At 40.7% G+C, this 19,725-nt stretch overlaps 2 protein-coding genes across 4 annotated transcripts in view; both read right to left on the bottom strand.

The window, feature by feature from the left end:
- LOC109195563 (tripartite motif-containing protein 16) overlaps positions 1-19,725 on the bottom strand; it is a 1,176,058-nt gene that overhangs the window by 14,738 nt on the left and 1,141,595 nt on the right. The gene's annotated exons all lie outside the window — the stretch shown is intronic.
- Positions 1,910-17,249, bottom strand: LOC102080750 (oocyte zinc finger protein XlCOF6). 3 transcript variants are annotated; one of them, XM_019347756.2, is made up of 4 exons: positions 17,023-17,246; positions 12,004-12,490; positions 5,000-5,545; positions 1,910-4,915 (listed from the first exon to the last, which is right to left on the bottom strand). In XM_019347756.2, exons 2-4 carry the CDS (start codon positions 12,473-12,475, stop codon positions 3,819-3,821), a joined length of 2,115 nt encoding a protein of 704 aa, XP_019203301.1. In that variant the 5' UTR covers positions 12,476-12,490; positions 17,023-17,246; the 3' UTR covers positions 1,910-3,818. The 3 variants fall into 3 exon arrangements, with proteins under 3 accessions (XP_019203301.1, XP_019203300.1, XP_005464449.1); XM_019347755.2 differs by having other exon boundaries at positions 1,910-5,545; positions 17,023-17,245; XM_005464392.4 differs by lacking the exons at positions 1,910-4,915; positions 5,000-5,545 and adding an exon at positions 8,904-10,646 and having other exon boundaries at positions 17,023-17,249.

Below are 19,725 nucleotides of genomic sequence, written 5' to 3'. Positions count from 1 at the left end.
ATAAGGAAGTATTTTTAGCTGTTTGTTATCTCTCTGTAGTTTAGTTTGTAGTCGTCATGTCTGTATTTGTCCACTAGATGTCTCCCTTTGCCCACTTTTACTATGTGACAGCTCTCTACACCCATGATGAAACGTTTTCGTTAAGGCTCTCTGGTCACTTTAATGTTTGAACCAAGTTAAATTGTTGGTTCTGTTTCCCTGCTGCTTGTTCTTCTTAATAGTCTCAATGTTTTTTAAACAGCCTGTGCTGAAGCTGAAGAAACCAATTCTACAATGTTAAATTATACAGCTTCAGAATAATAACTGACTAAGTAAAACTTCTGCAGCTTCAGCAACATCAGTAAAGAGAGATTTTATTGTCTGCAATATCACATTGTGTGAGTTTATTCACAGGAGATATAACGTGCAACACTGATGCCGCATTCAGGGACCATGTAAAAGATGGTAGAGAAGATTTTCCAGTTCACAAATATCCTAAAACACTCTGCCTGTGGTGGTTTGAGAGTGATAGTTAGTGTGAGCAGATGATATAATGAGAGTAACAGAGCAGGAAAGGAGTGGTGATGTTCAGAAGATCAGAGAGTTATGGACGTATGAGATTATGGAGAGACTTTTAAAATTAACACAATCTTTTACAGGAAGCCAGTGAAGCTGTTGAAGGACAGGCGCTATATGTTCTATGAAAGATCTTTATGTTACTTCTGTGTATATTCACTATCCCTCCTCTGCAAATGTGAATAGTGTTACAGAGTTGAAAAGAGTGTGACAGGATCTGAAGTTTAAAGCGAGATTAAGCTGGAAGGGATGTGCAGCAGGTTAGGATGATTAAGGATAGAGCTGGAAATGCACTAATAAGTGCATTTCAAATGCTCCTGAGAGGAGTACTGTTATTAGGTTCACCGGGAGGAGGCCTTGTCTGCTTAGGCTGCTGCCCCTGTGACCTGGCCCTGCATGAACGGAAAAAAATAAATGGATGGCTGGAAAATAAAAAAGACAGGACAGATGGCAGAGAGACAGTGCATGAGGAAGTGCAGGAGATTAGTGAGGGGTAGGTTACAGCAGCTATGAAGGATAATGAGTGGAAAAGCAGTTGGTCCAGACCATGTGTTGGTGTGTGTGAGTAGACACACCAACACATGGTGTCTCTCGCCTCCATGCCTCCACAGAGACATGGAGGCGAGAGGGCAGTGGTAATTACTTTTTCACACAGGGGCAGGTAGGTTTGGACAGCTTTTTTCCTTAATAAATAAAATCGGCATTTAAAATTGCATTTTGTATTTACTCGGATTATATCTGTCTAATTTTAAAATTTACTTGATGATCATGTCATATGTAAGTGTGACAAATATACAGAGTGGAGGCAGGGTGGAGTGGGTGGAGATGAGCGTTAGGGTGATTTGTGACAGCAGGATAGCTGCAAGAGTTGAAAGGGAAGGTTTAAAAGATGTTAGCGAGACCTGCTTTGATTTATGGTTTGGGAAATGTGACACTAAAAGACAGAAGGTCAAACTGGAGGAGGCAGAGCTCAAGGTGCTCAGATTTTCATTGAGAGTTGCCAAGATGGACAAGATTCATATATCTGATGGACAGCTCAGCTCAAGCATTTTGGAGGCAAGGTTAGAGAGGCAACGCTGAGATGGTTTGGGCATGCGCAGAGGAGGGCTAGTGGACATATTGGAAAAGGAAAGTTAAAGACTAGAGCTTTAAAGGAGGAGGAGAAGAGGAAGAAAACAGAGGACGCTCATGGATGTGGTGAAGGAGGACATGCAGTGGGTTGGTGTAACACAAGAAGAAGAATCAGATGGAAGCAGATGATCTGCTGTGAAAATCCCTAATGAAACAATACACAGCATATAATAGCTGTGTGTATTGTTTTTATGTGAGGAATTACTTTTAAGAAGCGAGAAGATGGTTTTAATAGTTTATTTTGTTTTGCAACAGATGTGCAAAGTTTGACAAAACAGTAAAATTCAGTAAAATTCCTCGTTTCAGATGGAGGATGAACTGTGGGGCTGCACCAAGGCGCAGCATGCAGTATATCAGGTTCATTCCGACCGTGACTCATGCAAGGCTCCTGCAGTGTAACAAGTTTCCTGTAACCAAAATACCATTATAAAATTTGATCTAAGGTAAAAACACTTTTCCCATCTTGTTGAAAAAAATATTAAATCCACATTTGCACAAAAAGAGGTTTACTTCTAATGATTTCAGTTGGTTACTTCAATTCATCCCTCTCATTAGACTGCACATTAAACCAATAGAGTAAATATATTTCATATCAAGCAGGTCAAACTCTATGTTACTGAGTTCACATCAAATTCAATACAAATAATTGTTGACATGATCACCAAAATTTATAACATTTTCATGCAGTTTGAACTGTGAACCTGCAGCTAAACAAGAACTATAACACAGACAGGGACATGTTTATTCAAATAGTAAAAAAAAGAAAAAAAAATCTGCTTCTACATTTATATAAAAAATATCAGTAACCAAGAAAAATGTGTGAAGTAAGGCAGAATTTATGTTTCCTTTATATTTTAGATATTACTAGTCAGAAAAATATATAAGGATTACTTTTAAAATTTTACTCGAACTGCATAAAACTCATAACCGTTCAACACACACTGAAGGTTAATTTTCATTAAGATTATTAGCTCCTCAAGTACATAATGACGTATTTCTGTCCTATGTGTGGCACTTTCTTGCTAAACTTTGAACAACTAATTTAAATGTTTTCCATAAAAAGCATGAAGTTCATCTATCCTTGATTTTCTATAAGAAAGGTATTTATTAAAACACAACCTACATCTACAACTTATGTTTGTCATCTCTACAGCCTAAAACAAAAGAACAACAAAAATCAATTCACACAAATATAAAATCAGGGTTTCCGCTACATCAGGGCTGTTAAACTTATGCCCCACGAGATAATTATTGATTGATTATCTGAAAAACAGCAGTGTAGTGGTACAGGACAGGTACACACCGCTGCCATTCATCGTAAGAATAAGACAGCAAATTGAATAAATGATTGGTACAGTTCGTTAATGTTATGGAAATAAAATGCATATGAGGTCAGGTTTTTAACCCTTGGATGCACAACCTACCAATACCTACATTCTTCCACAAGTGGGGTCAAAAATGACCCCAAATAGAAACAATGCATTTTGCTATAAACTCGGTTGTTATTCTTCAAAATCTTTAAAACAAAGAGTTGTAATATTTTCATATTTGAGGTATTCCTCATAAAACATGTTTGTGACATGAGGCCCTTTGCATTTTTATTTATTTTTTCATTAATTTTAAGAAATTGCAATTTTTGTATCACTTGTATCACTTTTGTATGCTTGTTCTGCATATACTGCAGAAGCTGGGCCTTCCCTCTGAAAGGCACAAGTTGTTCACCCACTGTAACACAATCACTGAGGATGAATTTCTGCCTGCAGTTGACCAGGAACAGGCCCCATATGTAGCGGAAAGCTGCCATGTGGTTTCTTTTCAGTCGGTAGGCTCTGGTCCTCTTGCCATCAGTGCAAGAAACGGCGAATATCTTTAAATCTTCGAATTGCTCGGGGTCATTTTTGACCCCACTTGTGGAAGAGTGGGGTAGTGATACAAAAACTGCATTTTTTTTTTAATTAATGAAAAAATAAATAAAAATGCAAATGGCCTCATGTTACAAACATATTTTATGAGGAACACCTGGAATATGAATATATTACAACTTTGCATTTTAAAGATTTTCAAGAAAAACAACCCATGGGGTCATTTTTGACCCCACGTGTGCATCTAAGGGTTAAGTGAGTGGGAAACTCTTAACTAGTGTGACTTTTCATGTGATTTTTCAGGTTTGTGGCATAACTGAATCTTTTGTCACAGATGCTACAAGAGTGTGGCCTTTCACCTGTATGCCTTCTCATATGATTTTTTAAGTGTACCATCTGAATAAAACTTTTCTCACACACACTACAGGAATATGGCTTTTCACCCGTGTGAAGTCTTGTGTGAGTTTTGAATCCTGTTAAGTCACTAAAAGTCTTCCCACAGGTGCTACAGGAATATGGTCTTTCACCCGTATGGATTCTCATGTGTCTTTTCAACCCTGATAAGTCACCAAATCCTTTCCCACAGGTGCTACAAGAATATGGCTTCTCACCCGTGTGAGTTCTCATATGTCTTGTCAAGTGATTCACCTGAGTGAATCCTCTTCCACAGACACTACAGAAACGTAAGTTCTCTCCTGTGTGAACTTTGAGATGACTTTTGAATTTCAACTCATCACTGAAATTTTTTCCACAGGCACCACAAGTATGAGGTTTCTCACCTATGTGGACTCTCACATGTTTTCTGATTGCTGATGAATCACTAAAGTTTTTGCCACAAGTTCCACAAGTATGTGGCCTCTCACCCGTGTGAATTCTCATGTGTGTTTCCAGTCCTGATCTCTGAGTGAATCTTTTCCCACAGGTGCTGCAAGAATATGGTTTTTCACCTGAGTGGATTCTCATATGATTTTTGAATCCTGAAAAGCTACTAAATCTTTTCCCACACTCACTACAAGAATACGGCTTCTCACCTGTATGTTTTCTCATGTGTGTTTTCAAGTTTACCCTCCGACTGAATACATTTCCACAGTAGGTACAGGGGAAAGGTTTCTCACCTGTGTGCGTTCTTAAATGGCCTTCCAATATTGATTTTTTTCTGAATCTTCTCCCACAGGTGCTACAGGAAAAAGGCTTCTCACCTGTGTGGATTGTCATGTGACTGTCCAATCCCGACTTCAGTGAGAATCTTTTCCCACAGGTGCTACATGGATACGCCTTCTCACCTGTGTGACTTTTCATGTGACTTTCCAGTCCCGCCTTTATAACAAATCTTTTCCCACAGATGCTACAAGGAAATGGCCTGTCACCTGCATGATGTTTAACATGGATTTTGAAAGGTGATAAGAAAGTAAACTTTTTCCCACAGGTGTTACAAGTATATGGCTTCTCACCTGTATGGAGTCTCATGTGAATTTTCAAGTTTACCATCTGAGTGAACCTTTTTCCACAACTGCTACAAGAATAAGGTTTCTCACCCGTGTGAACTCGGGCATGTTTTGCTAAGTGGCAGTCAAACCGAAATGTTTTTCCACAAGTTTCACATTTTATAGGCTTTTTGTTTGTATCAGTTTTACCCTGACAGGTGTCTACTGTGTTACTGTGACTTCCATTTGTCTGTTGTGATGTGTTCTTCAGCTCAAAATGTATAATTAATCCTGAGAGCACATGCTTGCTTTCTTCCTGTCTTTGGGTTTCAGTTTCAGAAGACTTGCAAGAAAGGAGCAGGTCAGTGTTTGGTCCTGGAGTGACCGTAAAAGTATCAACCTCCTGCTTCACTGGAAGCTGCTCTCCCTCCTGACTAATGCATAGCTCCTCCTTTTCATCTTTAATCTGTGGGGGCTCTGAGTCCTGGTCCAGACTGGAGCTCCTCTCCTGGTTACAGACCTGCTGGTCTATGAGTACTTCTTCCTCCTTACAGTCATGCTGTTGTGGGAGGTCTGCATAGACAAAAATGATAGAAAAAACACATATTTGAGAAAATATCATGTAATTTGCCATCAGCAGTCCAGTTATCCAGGTGGAAAAAGTTCTAAAGAATAAAAACTATTCATTACATCTTGACAAAAGCTTGGTGCCCTTGGCTGTAATTCTCCACTCTGCAGTAATATAGTTTTTTAAATCAGTATATACCTATGATTTTATGACACATATTGGATTTTTCTCTTCTACTTATTACTTTTTATATTTTTTAGGGGTGAATTAAATGCGTTAACTGTGATTAACTAATTTTTAGAAAAGTAACGCATTAAAAAAATTAACGCATTTAATCACCCTTTGCATTCCATGCAAAGCGTAAGTTTTGTCAATGCGATTACACTGATGCAAACAGCTACAAAAACTGAAGACTCAGAAGAAAGTGTATTGCTAGGACTGATTGGAGCCAAACTTCATTTCAAAAGTCTACTAAGTAATGCCTTGATAAAAGTTTGGTTTTGTGCAAACTGTGCACAAAGGAGTTTGCATACCACCAAATCACTTCAAGCTTACAGTACCATCTAAATGCAAAACATGTTCCAGCGAGCACAGAAACTGTGGGAGCTGTTAGCGCTAGCAGTCCAACTACCAACAAAAGGTGTCAGCAGCCCAAACTTGATGAAATGACTGGCTTCAGGACCAACATTAGTAAGTCAACATCGGACAAACTTACAAATTCTCTCACAAAACGGATTGCTCTGGACCACTACATGTGCTAAATGTGCTACAGTTAGCGTCAGTTGATCCAACTTTCCAACTGAAGGACTATTCAACTAAAATTCAACAGCTTTATGACACTGAAAAGCAAGCAAAATTAGATGCATTACACACAGTCCTGCTAATACGACGGAACTACACCAGGACCAAACACGACTGGGGCAACAGAAAGAGCCACTCATATAGGATGTTTCCACACGGTGGAATTCAAAGCTGGATATGGTTTCTTGTCTACTAAAGAATCAAGAGGCTGTTTTTGCTGCTTCAGACAAACAAAAGCACAAGCTACTCATTTTAACTCCATCACAGCTAGTAAAACTCCAAAAGCTGACTGTCCTCAAGCCATGCAAGTAAATAAAACTATTTTTAACTTATTGTTACTGTTTCTTCAAAAAGCTCTATAGTTGACAATTAGTGTAGATTAATAATTACTTTCTTGAACTGTCTACTACAGGTTTGTGACTGAACTTCTTAGAGGTGAGACATGTCTCATCTCCAGTGGTTTTACCTGCTTTCTGCCATCTGCCTCACACCATGGAGGTCTCCGATGATGATTTAAACTACACGGTGAAATTTAAGATCCTTCACAAAGGACATGTCCCAACGTGTAGCAACACTCAACCATCAGTGGCTCAAGATAGCTACTGCGCTTGACCCACACTTTAAGGATTTAAAGTGTCTTAAAGTGTAAAGATGCCACCACAAAGAAGCCAGCAAAGACAAAGAGCCTCCTCCTCTCTTCAGACTCTGATTCAGATGAGGAAGCCCTGAGTACCAGGGCCCTGAGTTTGTACAGAGCAGAATCCACCATCAGCGAGAAAGACTGCCCGCTGCACTGGTGGTCGAGTCAAGCAGGGACCCACCCACAGCTGTCTGTCCTTGCCGCGTGAGAGTCCCATGTGAGAGTGTTCCCCACTTGCAGGTCACATAGTAACAAAAAAGAGAGCTGACTTGAGCTCTGAAAATGTGAACAGGTTAGTTTCCTTAATCATAATTATGCAAATTCTCATGACCATTGATCAACAATCACTGACCAAAACCCACTGATCAAAGACCACTGATCAATGGCCATGAGTACCATTCACAGAGAGTTGGGGAATGGCTGCAATCACAGCATTGTAAGATGGCGAAAGATGTACCCTTAGGCCCCCTCCTCGATTCAGAGATGGTCTTTCCCTCTTCACGTAAATGACCTCCTTGACTCCGCGCTCAAACCAGCGTTCTTCCCTGTCCAGGATGTGTACATCCTCATCCTTGAAAGAGTGTCCACTGGCCTGTAGTTGTAAATAGACTGCAGAGTCCTGGCCTGACGAGGTAGCTCTTCTGTGTTGTGCCATCCGCTTCGCTAGAGGTTGTTTGGTTTCCCCGATGTATAAATCCTGGCAATCCTCCTGGCACTTAACAGCGTACACTATGTTACTCTGTTTGTGTCGGGGGACCCGATCCTTGGGGTGGACCAGTTTTTGGCGCAGCGTATTTTGGGGTTTAAAAGCCACAGAGACCCGGTGTTTAGAAAAAATGCGTCTCAACTGTTCCGATACTCCTGACACATATGGGATCACTACAGGTTTTCGCTTGGGCAGCGGTTGTCCTTCTCTCCTGGATCGACTGGAGCTTTCTTTAGGTGCCTTTCCAGCTTTGACAAAAGTCCAGCTGGGATAACCACATTTACTCAGGGCCTTCTTGATGTGCTGTTCTTCTGCCTCCCTGGCCGCTGTGTCAGTGGGGATGGTGTTCACTCTGTGTTGTAGCGTCCTGATGACACCCAGTTTGTGCTCCAGTGGATTAAGGAACTGACCTCACAGCCCTTTGTTCCTTCAGTGGGCTGGTTTCAGTCATTATGCAAATGTACTGTTTATAAGGTTTGGGGAAACCTGCAGTCAGCTGAGACTGAAGAAGTCACTTGGATGAGTGACGAAACGTTTCTCCCACAAAACGCTACGTCCAGATGAACAGATTCAACTTTTGGAGATCTAATTAACTAGATTATTTTTTTTTAATCGAGTCCCACCCCTAATATTTATTCATTTATTTAGAATAAATTGTACAAAGTTGCTACACATTTTAATGCATCAAGCAGGAGTAGCACTTCTTTTTTGATAGGTTTCCACAGTACAATGTGGAAATTTTTAAAGCTTTTTTTAAAAAAAAATTAATGTTTGGGCAATAATAAGTCCCAATTTTTAATTTTTAAGGGATGGAAACAACGTAAACTGAATATTTGGACTCCAGTTTCTGTTTTTATGTGGATAGAAACCTCAACTTTTCCAGGGGACCACTGTTGGCGTTCCCAAGCAACAGTGCCCTGGGTCTGCCCCGGGGACTCCTCCCAAGTAGGATATGTCCAAAACTCATTGCCTAGAAGGTGTCATGAAGGCATCCTTTAAACTGTATAATGTTAAACAGGCTGCCTGGAATTATTTTGTTGTTTTAGCTGTGGAAGTGTCATAAAATCTGTTGCGATTATGTTGTTTTGTCCCTTTTTTAGGACTACTACTTCTATCAACATCTGGTAGTAGTTTTGCTTTACTGTATGCTATAACTGTGTAATGACAGAGAATAATAACAAGAAAACACAAAAAAGGAAGTTGAAATTTTACAGATTTTTACTGAATAAGGTACTCAGAATGTACATGAAAAAAAGATTAGCAATTTGCAATTTGAACTATAAAACAGACAACAACAAATATGTGAACTTTTGTTTGTTTGTTTCTGGGGGGTCTCTAATTTTTTTCTAAGCAAATCCAGACATTTTTGGCCTCTGGTGGAACTCCAAAAAGCAGTTCCTTTCAAGCTGCAGGCAAAGGCCTACACTGCACTGCTGGCATTTCCAAGGAGTGCTCCTCTTACAGACAGTGCACTGCTTCCTTCCCAAGCTTGCCCTGTGCCTCCTTCCCATATCTCTAGTGCTCGTAGGGACAGGAAAGTGTCCTTGACTTGGGAACTCAGGCCTGCCATCCAAGCAAACACCTAGGAGGTGTGCAGCGAGCTCCTCCTGGAAGGTCTGGCGAGTCTTGTGCTTCTGTTGCTTGCTGATGCACAACTCTTTGTGAAGAATGAAACAGTTGGTAACTGCAATGTCCAGTAGATGCCGGAAAACTGTCATGTTCGATCTTTTGGTTTTGCAAAGGACTGAATTTGTTCCCAGCATCTGGTCTGATGTGTCCACTCCTCCCACGTATTTATTGTATTCGGTCACAGCTGTCGGTCTGGGGACAGAAACGCTCTCAAAATGTCCATCTTCATTTTTCTGCCAGCGTAACACTGTGTCCCCACTGTACACAGGGTGAACGGTGGTACAAATGGAGACTTCTCGACTGTCCAACCATTTTACAAATAAAAGGTCACCATCCCTGATCCACCGAATGGAGCCTCTTGGTGATCTTTTATGGAGAGCATTTTCCTGAGAGGATGGAACACCCAGTCTGCCCTCCCTGTATGTACCACAAGCCCCAAATCCCTGCTTTTTCAAGTGTTGGAAGAGGGCTGGGCTGGTGTAGAAGTTATCACAGTAGACAATATAACCTGATCCCAGATAGTCTTTGTCCACTAGTGATGTAACCACATCAAAAGAGACTCCTTTCCCTGATGACAACGTTGATTTCCCTGTGTATGGCTTGAAGTCTATGATGTAGCCATTCACATCAGCAAGAACAAAAAATTTTAGCCCCCACTTGGTGGGGTTGGCAACCATCCTCTCTTCAACTGAAATGTGTTGCTTTGGGTGGTAGTTACTCATGCAACGACTTCTCATCATCTCAAGGAGTGGTCTGACCGGGTGAAATGTGTCGTAGTCCTCTGTGCCCTTTTTCTTGCCATTGGCCACATCTTCTTCTGGATCACTGATATGAAGAATAGAATTGATGGCCATAAATCGGTCTTTGGACATAACAGTGGCAGGAAAAGGAACATGAAAAATTGTGTTTCTCCTCCAAATGTCTACCATCTTTGGAAAATTGCAGACTGCCATGTAAAGTAACAAGCCCAGGTACTTTTGTAGCTCTTCTGGTGTAATTTCCTTCCATGCAAACGTTTTGCCGTTTTCCTTTTTTTTTGCCGCATTCTTGTTTGTGTTTTCACACAAGCATTTTAGTACTTCGTCATCAAAAAATTTGGAGAAGATTTCACCTGGGGATTGTGCAGCATTGAGAGGAGGTTGAACACCAGGGATTCTCTTTGGTCTGAACCTTGGTGGTTGAGGGACAGCATCATCTGGGTCTGCCTCTGTTCTCCAAGCCACTGGACGATGTGGCGACCGGCTGCGAGAGGCATCACCACCAGCTCCATGGCCATTCCGATGTACAAGGCACCGGCCTCGACTTTGGCCACAAATGGCACGGATCCCTGCTGAAGTCCTCAACATGAACGAATGAAATCCACCCCACCCCAGCAAAAAAAGAAAAGAAAAAAATCTTTGTTATACTCGCCGATTCTCTTTTTCACGGTATTAAAAGCCTGAGGACTTTCAAGTTGCTCCTTTCAACACAGAGGTGGAGAGGCACTTCTGACCAAACTCTTAATTTCTCTAAGAGAGCCCAAATACCCTTCAGAAGATGCTCATCTACATTTTCCATCGCCTCTCCACAACAGATACAGCATGCACAGCAAAAGCAGTATGGATTATGGCGTATGGAGACTTCAAGTCTCCTGCTCCACTCTGCCTCCTTTCTGAACATTTGAGATATCTAACTTCTTCCACTTGCAGGAGCAACTCATCCCTGACGCAAAATGGACATTCACCCCTTTCTGGCTGAGAACCATGACCTCTTTTTGGAGGTGCTAGTTATCTTTCCAAACACTTCACACTTGGCTACAAATGCAAGTTGGATGATAAAACCAAAATAGTCACATCAACTGTGAAGAGCAGAGAGGAGATTCTGAGGCTACCAAAGCAGAAATCCTATGCCACTTTGCAATGCTAGAAATTCTGTCACTATAAATTATGAAGAGAACTTGTGAAAAGGGGAAGCCCTGTCAGTTCAACTCCCACCAGGAGTAAACATGAAACCAAGCTGTCACCACAGTTGCAGAGAAAGGAAATGGTCTGTAACAACAGGCCATATATTTATTAAACAATGGGGTTTTGGGGGGGGGGGGTGTCACCCAGTCCAACTCCTCTCAGTTCTTAAGATGGTTTTAGAAGGACTACCAACATTACCTCAATATTCAAACATTAGTGGTTTCATATCTTAGATGGTTTTCAGATTTTCTGAGAAAAATGCCCAGACATCAGATCGATAAAAATAAGTCATTTAAATGATTAAAATTAAATAACCAAAGTACTGTACTCAGGCTGGATAAAATGCTGTAGCAAAATCTAAACTTTACTCCACGGGTGGGAATCTCCAGGTCTCGAGGGCCGGTGTCCTGCAGGTTTTAGATGTGTCCTTGATCCAACACAGCTGATTTAAATGGCTAAATTACCTCCTCAACATGTCTTGAAGTTTTCCAGAGGCCTGGTAATGAACTAATCATTTGATTCAGATGTGTTGACCCAGATTGATTCTAAAACCTGCAGGACACCGGCCCTTGAGGCCTGGAGTTTCCCCATCCCTGCTCTACTCATTGCAGTTTTCCCTTAAAATTTTCCTGTGCCTGTAAATAAATAAGGAACCTTAAGCTCTGATTAAGGTCAAAGTTATTAGTTATTATTAGGACTCATATTGCTCTGTCAGCTCATTAAGAACGTTTTAGTTGTACATACCCAAGTTTTCTTTTGGTTTCCAGATTTTATCCAGAAGACTGAGCCGTTCTTTACCAGTCCAAACAATGATACCATCAACCTCCTCCTCCTTCACTACAAGCTGCTCTCCCTCCTGACTGATGCAGAGTTCCTCCTGTTCATCTTTAATCTGTGTAGGCTCTGGGTTCTCCTGCTCTAGACTGGAGTTCCTCTCCTGGTTACAAACTTGCTGGTCTGGGTCCTCCTTAATCATCATGTTGTTATCAGAGGTATTCTGCTGATCTGGGTCCTCTTTAATATTCATGTTGCTGTCCGAGGTCTGCTGATCTCTGTCCTTCTTTATCATCATCATGTTGTTGTCACAGGTCTCCTGCTGGTCTGGGTCCTCTTTAATATTCATGTTGTTGTCAGAGGTCTCCTGCTGATCTGGGTCCTCTTTAATCATCATGTTGTTGGAGGTCTTCTGTTGATCTGTGTCCTCCTTGCTAGTCATGTTGTTGTGGGAGGTCTTTGGGAAGAAATGTACACAAGAAAAAGGTTAGTAACGTGCTGACATAGAACAATGCAGTAAAACCATCTGATTACCTCTAACAGAATTCTGGTAATTAGATTTTAAATGTGGGAATACTACACATAAAATTGTGCAGTTTTATAAGAGACAGTTTTTAAAGGTAGCGATGAGGTCATAGCTGCAGTGATTTACTGAAACATGGAAAAATACAGAAATAGTGTATACATGAAAAAAAGTTAGTCTGTCTTACTCTAATAGCTTAAAAATCAATATTTGTGATAAACACCTTTATTCTTCAACACAGCCTGAACTCTGTTAGTCAAGCTTTCGCATCATTTCGTAGTCTTCAGGAATAGTTCTCCTGTCTTCTTGAAGGACACTTCAAGCTTTTCTTTGGATGTTGTCTGTCTTTTGTATTGTTCTCTGTCAAGAAGTTCCTACACTGCTTCAACAATGCTGAAAAATAAAGCTCTGCTAAGACACTTCCTAGATGGCCTTCTTTTTGTTTTCCTGATCTACTCGGTACACACAACAATTTGAGCCAAACTTTTTTTCACATTTGGATTCATCACTCCATAAGACCTGTTGCCACTGATGTTCAATCCAGTTCTTGTATAAAGTAGCCCACCTCAGCCTTTTCTCCCTGTTTATTAAGAATGGCTTGTTGACATTCACTCTTACACTGAAACCAGTTCTGATGAGGCTTCAGCAAACAACCACACAACATTGATGACTCCCCTGGCTCACTAACAAGTGTCATCATACGTAGGGCTGTTTGATATAATGATATATATCGGATGACGATATAAAAACGTCTATCGTTTCATTTTACGCTATCATTTGTTTAAATGCTAAAAATCAGGGAAGCCCAGAGGGGGTTAGTCAGCTACAGAAGTATAGAGCGACAGGTCCTGGATGAATAAGAGATACAACAAGGTGCACATAACTGAGGCTCTAGAAACTGCTGAACAAAAGCTCACACCTCTCGCCACTAGGCTGAAGATTTATACAAGAGACAAGCAGAGGCCAAGAGAATAAATGGCCTCTTCTCCAAAGATCAGTCCAAGGTGTACTCTCAGCTACAAGGGAACAATAATAGGATGGCAGACCCACCCAGAGCTAAAACTGAGCAATACTAGAAGAACATCTGGGAGAAAGAGATGTTGTATAGCACCAGCGTCAAGTGACCACGGCAGCCTCCCAGAACAAGAGGCAGTCAACACTGACCTGAGATGATCCACACCTACCAGCTGAAGAAGCTAACAGCACAAATGAATGTGCTCATAACAGGAGGTACTCACCCAGACTGACTAGCACAGGGCAGAGAACGCCACCATTGAGCTACCAGCTGATTACCTGCGTCTCCACAACATGGAAGCTCGTCCCAGGTATTGTACCAACCAAGCTAAATAGGTACATGAGTCAACACATAAGTGCATCTCTAAAAGGAGCAAGGCAATACTTTATCGATACAGGGACACTAAATATTGATACGTTATTATTATATAAATTATCTTATATATTATCATTATTATTTTTGCAGATACTTAGTGAAACTTTTAATACTGGAATAATAAAATCAGTTGCTCTTCAGTCTGTTGTTGCTGTTCTAGTGAGTACAGCAGGTCAGGAAGTTGGCAAAACAAAGATGAAAGCATCAGAGAAACAAATCACAAAAGTGCCATCTGTGTTTTAAACAAATACATGGGCTTATTATGGATGTTTTTAACAAATAGGAAAGACACAAATGCTCTCTGAATTAGGGCTGCCACAAACGATTATTTTGATAGTCGACTAGTCACCGATTATTTTTGCGATTAGTCGACTAATCAGATCATGCATCCATTGGACGTAAAATGTACACCTGAAAATATGTTAAACGTTTATTTTGTGACCCAGAAAGAATAATAATTGTAATATTAAAACTAACTAGCTGCCGCCATTGTTGACAACTGCGCTGGGCCGCGCTATGAATTCTGGAACACAGTTTCTTCTTCTTCGGGGTTTAACGGCAGCTGGCATCCTTGTACATGCAGTGCTGCCATCTTCTGTTTCAGTCCGTTATTACACTCTTAAATACTACTACTTATTCCTGCGTCTTTTGGGATCTTACAAAGCTTCAAACGACGCGTCGACTATTAAATTAGTCGTCGACGATTTTAATAGTCGACGTAATCGTGACTAGTCGACTAATCGTGGCAGCCCTACTCTGAATACTATAAACATAAGGGCTCATCTCATGCAACACGACAGGATGCCCTGACTTTGGATATGAGCAGTGTTGTCAACAACACAACAACACTGTGGCAGCCTAACTGAAGAAGGGGGTTCGAGTTTATAGCATAAGCTGTGTCCGTTCCCCTGACCTCTGACTGTTGCTGCTGTCCATAAAGCTAATCAAAAGCTGAAATGACGCTATCGATATTACTGATTGTTATAGCATGTAATTGTTGCATTTACTGTGTGTGTGTTTGTCTGTGAATGAGAGAGAGAGAGAGAGAGAGAGAGACTGTGACAGGCAGACAGATTTGAGACAGTGTGGCTTTTGCTGCATGTTTAAGACACTGGAGCTCAGGCATAAGTCACTGCCGTGTGTTTTCATGGATAAAGCCAAATTCAGCTTCTAAAATGAAATAAAAATAAATGAAGTGTAAAGTTGAGGATAGCAGAAAGATTAGCATTATCTTGCAATGTGTGGACATCACAGATTCATATGCAACTATGACGACTCATTAAATCACAGGGAACTGGTAATATATCTCAGTTTATCTTATTAGAATACTCAGCATGTCACAAAATATTACAATTTGTCTTATACATTGTATATCCTTGTATGTTTGTACATGTTTCAGTTCATCACTGCAGCTATGACCCCAACTTTTCCTGTAAAAAAAGAAATTGGTGTCGCATTAAACTGCACAGGTTTAGAAAAAAAATCATCATTATATCATCATTATACGTATGATATGAGATATCATATGTATAATATCCCTATATTTAAATTAAAATTACATGAATTCTGTTTAAGGTTACAGTTTTACTATATTCCTTTTCAGGTTGACCCAATTTCTATTGTGTAACTGTATGGTTTTAGAAAAAAATAAAAGCAAGGTCGACTCAAATCACATAATGTGTCAATATTACCATTTCTGAACTGCAATTGCTTTAGTTTTCACGATAACAAACACAATACAACTGCAGCGAGTGTCAATTCAGGTTGACCCAGACTCCCTTCATGGTTATCATCTCCCCATATTACAGTACACTTTTCTGTTGTCACTTTATTATACAAAACAATACAGCAGACAAAGTCTTCTCAAATAAAGTGGTTTCAATTCAATTTATATAGCAATTTAAATGATAACAATAGTTGCCTCACAGAGCTTTATATTGTGAGGTAAAGACCCTACAACAGGGGTCTCAAGCTCCAGCCCTCGGAGGCCGCTGTCCTGAAACTTTTCCTTGTGTCCCTATTGCAGCTTACCTGAATGCAATTTGTAGGTCATTAGTAAGACTATAGAACTTGACTGCATGCTGAAGTGGCAATTTAGCCATTTGATTCATGTTACAGGAGCTCATGAGTGAATGAACATGGTGCAATAAAAATACTTTTAGAAGTACATTTTTCCAAACACTTACATTTACTTAAGAGGTTAGTGGTTGCCACTTCAGCATGCAGTCAGGTTCTATACTCTTGATGGCCTTATAATTGTATTCAGGTCTGTTGCAACAGGGACACATGAAAAGGTTTCAGGACACCAGCCCTCAAGGACTGGAGTTTGAGACCCCTGCCATACAGAGAAAACCCCAAAAATCAGATGCAAAAAAAGTCATGTGGAAATTACTTCTTCATATTCACAATGTTCTTAATTTTAACTGCAAACAGAAAGAGCTGGAGGAACATTTTACAACTAACAAGGTTCTTAAGGATTTCATGTATTTACAGGGCTCAACCTGAAAGGGAATCCAGTGAAACTGTTGCATCAACTCAAACATGATTACTGCAACTACAGTTCATAAATGGTAACATTATAAACATGGCAACATAATTTGAGTAGATTTTGCCTCATTTTTTCTTAAATAATAGAGTTACGAGATACACTACTACAAGCGTTAAATAGTTTATTAATGTATTATGAATGTATTATAACGTATAATGTAACAAAACCTATACGGGACAGCGGAGTAAAACGATAGTTCTGCAAATAAAGTAAAATAAAAACCGTTTCAAAGTTGCAGAATGAACGCGTGTTCCTTTGTGCTAGTCACTCGGCACCCGTACCACAATGTCAGGAATAGAGGAGCAGCACAACTGAAGGTGCGGCTTGCTTGACCGCGACTTCTCGAATAAGGGTTCCGGGCAAAATTACCGCTTTAAAAAAAGAGAAGCGCTTGTTTTACTTCTATAAAAACGGTTCGATGCTGCTCCTTGATTTTAGTCTGTTAGCCTAAAACAACAAATCTGATTAGGATCCTGCATGAGCCGGATTCTTGTGTTAGTTCATTGAGACCCTTACACTTTCACGTACCTATTATGTGTAACTTTATCTCGAGTTTCCGGTTAGTCTCTACCAGTCTGTGCTCACGGTTGATGTCGTCCTCATACTGGGAGATCGTTTCTTAAGATCTGAGAAGATTTCGTCTTCAGCAGCAGCTAATCTCTCCTCGACAAACTCTTACCGATGCCGAAGACTGAATTGTTGAGCAATAAAGAGGCAAGTCATTTCCGTTCTCTTTCTTTTTCTTCTTCTATTGTACTTCCGGTAGAATACATGCATCGACGTCGTATTGCTGCCCTCTTCAGGTCAGTTTGAAGCTAGTCCGAAACTGAAGCAAATAGCTGACTAACTAATGGTATGTCCATACATTTTAAAAAAGAAATTTCAATATCTGTAATATCACGCTGTCAGTTTGTTCATAGGAGTCATGACGTGTAACGATGGTGTTGGATTCAGGGACCATGGGAGAGAAGAGGTTATTAAATATCCTAAAACACTTCAGTGCTGAAATTGTCAAGGAACCTTATGGCTCAGTACAACAACAATCTTTAATATTGAGTGACTGATTGAAAAATAATCTTGGGTATAAAAATCTACAGGCAATAGTGAACTCTGCAAATTTTGATGTGATAAAGAATTTTTTTTCCTTTTCAAATGATGAGAACAAAATCTCTGCGATAAAGACAGGTCTGCTGATTTATTTAAGGACCATGAAGTGGAAAATGAATGAACAACATACAAATACATTACACAATACACACACACACACACACACACACACACACACAGATATATATATATATATAAACACCCAGCACGCCCCTACGGGCGGTTTATCCTTCAAGCTCGGGTCCTCTACCAGAGGCCTGGGAGCTTGAGGGTCCTGCGCAGTATCTTAGCTGTTCCCAGGACTGCGCTCTTCTGGACAGAGATCTCCGATGTTGTTCCCGGGATCTGCTGGAGCCACTCGCCTAGCTTGGGAGTCACCGCACCTAGTGCTCCGATTACTACGGGGACCACCGTTACCTTCACCCTCCACATCCTCTCGAGCTCTTCTCTGAGCCCTTGGTATTTCTCCAGCTTCTCGTGTTCCTTCTTCCTGATATTGCTGTCATTCGGAACCGCTACATCGATCACTACGGCCGTCTTCTTCTGTTTGTCTACCACCACTATGTCCGGTTGGTTAGCCACCACCATTTTGTCCGTCTGCATCTGGAAGTCCCACAGGATCTTAGCTCGGTCATTCTCCATCACCCTTGGGGGCATCTCCCATTTTGACCTTGGGACTTCCAGGTTATACTCGGCACAGATGTTCCTGTACACTATGCCGGCCACTTGGTTATGGCACTCCATGTATGCCTTGCCTGCTAGCATCTTGCACCCTGCTGTTATGTGCTGGATTGTCTCTGGGGCATCTTTACACAGCCTGCACCTGGGGTCTTGCCTGGTGTGATAGACCCCAGCCTCTATGGATCTTGTACTCAGAGCTTGTTCTTGTGCTGCCATGATTAGTGCCTCTGTGCTGTCTTTCAGTCTATGTGTGTGTGTGTCTGTGCTAGACCCCCTATGCTAAGCGAGCCTACCGCAGACATGAGCGAGACAGATAAATATGACGGCATGCCGGCTCGGACGTCGCCCGGATCAACAAGGTCCGCGTCAGGTGTTGAGGAACCAGGGCACCCTGACGACAAGTGGGCTACTGGAACAAGAAGGCATCGGTGGGCAAGAGACGAAAACAGGGCGTTGTTGGAATGCTACTACGCAAGTAACCCTGGCGGAAGGGGTTACATGAATAGGATGAGGGGCCTATGGATATATATATATATATATATATATATATATATATATAAAAACATATTCACAAAACATTTAGAGCAGAAAAAGGCTTACATTTTTAAGTGCAGAAATATTTATAAAGATATTTATATAATCAATATTCTGCTGCTCTAAACATGAACTCCTAACAGTTATTCTCAGATTAGTTTAACATTCTGTGAGATAAAGTGAGATAAAGCAAAAATTCTGTGTGATTAAAGTGAAGGTCCACGAAGAAGAGAAAGAGAAAAGAGAGAGAAGAGAAACAAAACCATAAAAATACATCACTAAAAAAATCAAACATTTAGAGTGCATTTCCATGTGGGGAAATGTTTTTGTAAAGAGAAATCATCATGAATCTATTTCAGCCTCCACAAACAGACAACGACTAGAAGATGTCACGGTATCACCCATGATGTTTGATTAACATCTGACCGCTGTGCTGTGAGAGATGCCAGACCAATGATGGAAAGTAAATAAAATTAAACTTAAACACAGATTTAAATTGATGAAAATAGGAAAGACCTCAGGCTATTTCAGTTTAACGAACTCAGCAAAGACATCAAAATTGATTGAGTTATCATAATATAGACTATTCCAGCACAGAGCGGCTGAGTGAATGTGGTCTGGACTCTGTGGAGGAGAGTCATGGTTTCAGAGATGCTGTAGAAGGATAAAATACCTGCTCTGTGATCCAGGTACACTCCTACTCTGGAGGAACGAGGACCTGAGACACGAGTTTGGATGTTGTTGTGCCACAAAGTGTCACTGTTTTTGTAATAACTTAGTGCCCAAGATTTGTCATTGTGTCCAAACCAGCATTCATTCCCAGTTCCTGTTCTGCTGATATTCTTGTATGCGGCTACTACATAAACTCCCATGCATCTTCTTTCCACCTCCCAATAACAACATCCAGTC

This window comes from Oreochromis niloticus, linkage group LG18, assembly GCF_001858045.2.
Source record: "Oreochromis niloticus isolate F11D_XX linkage group LG18, O_niloticus_UMD_NMBU, whole genome shotgun sequence".
Classification (NCBI taxonomy): domain Eukaryota; kingdom Metazoa; phylum Chordata; class Actinopteri; order Cichliformes; family Cichlidae; genus Oreochromis; species Oreochromis niloticus.
The sequence above is the reverse complement of the archived record's forward strand: the minus strand, read 5'-3'. Positions and strand labels throughout refer to the sequence as shown.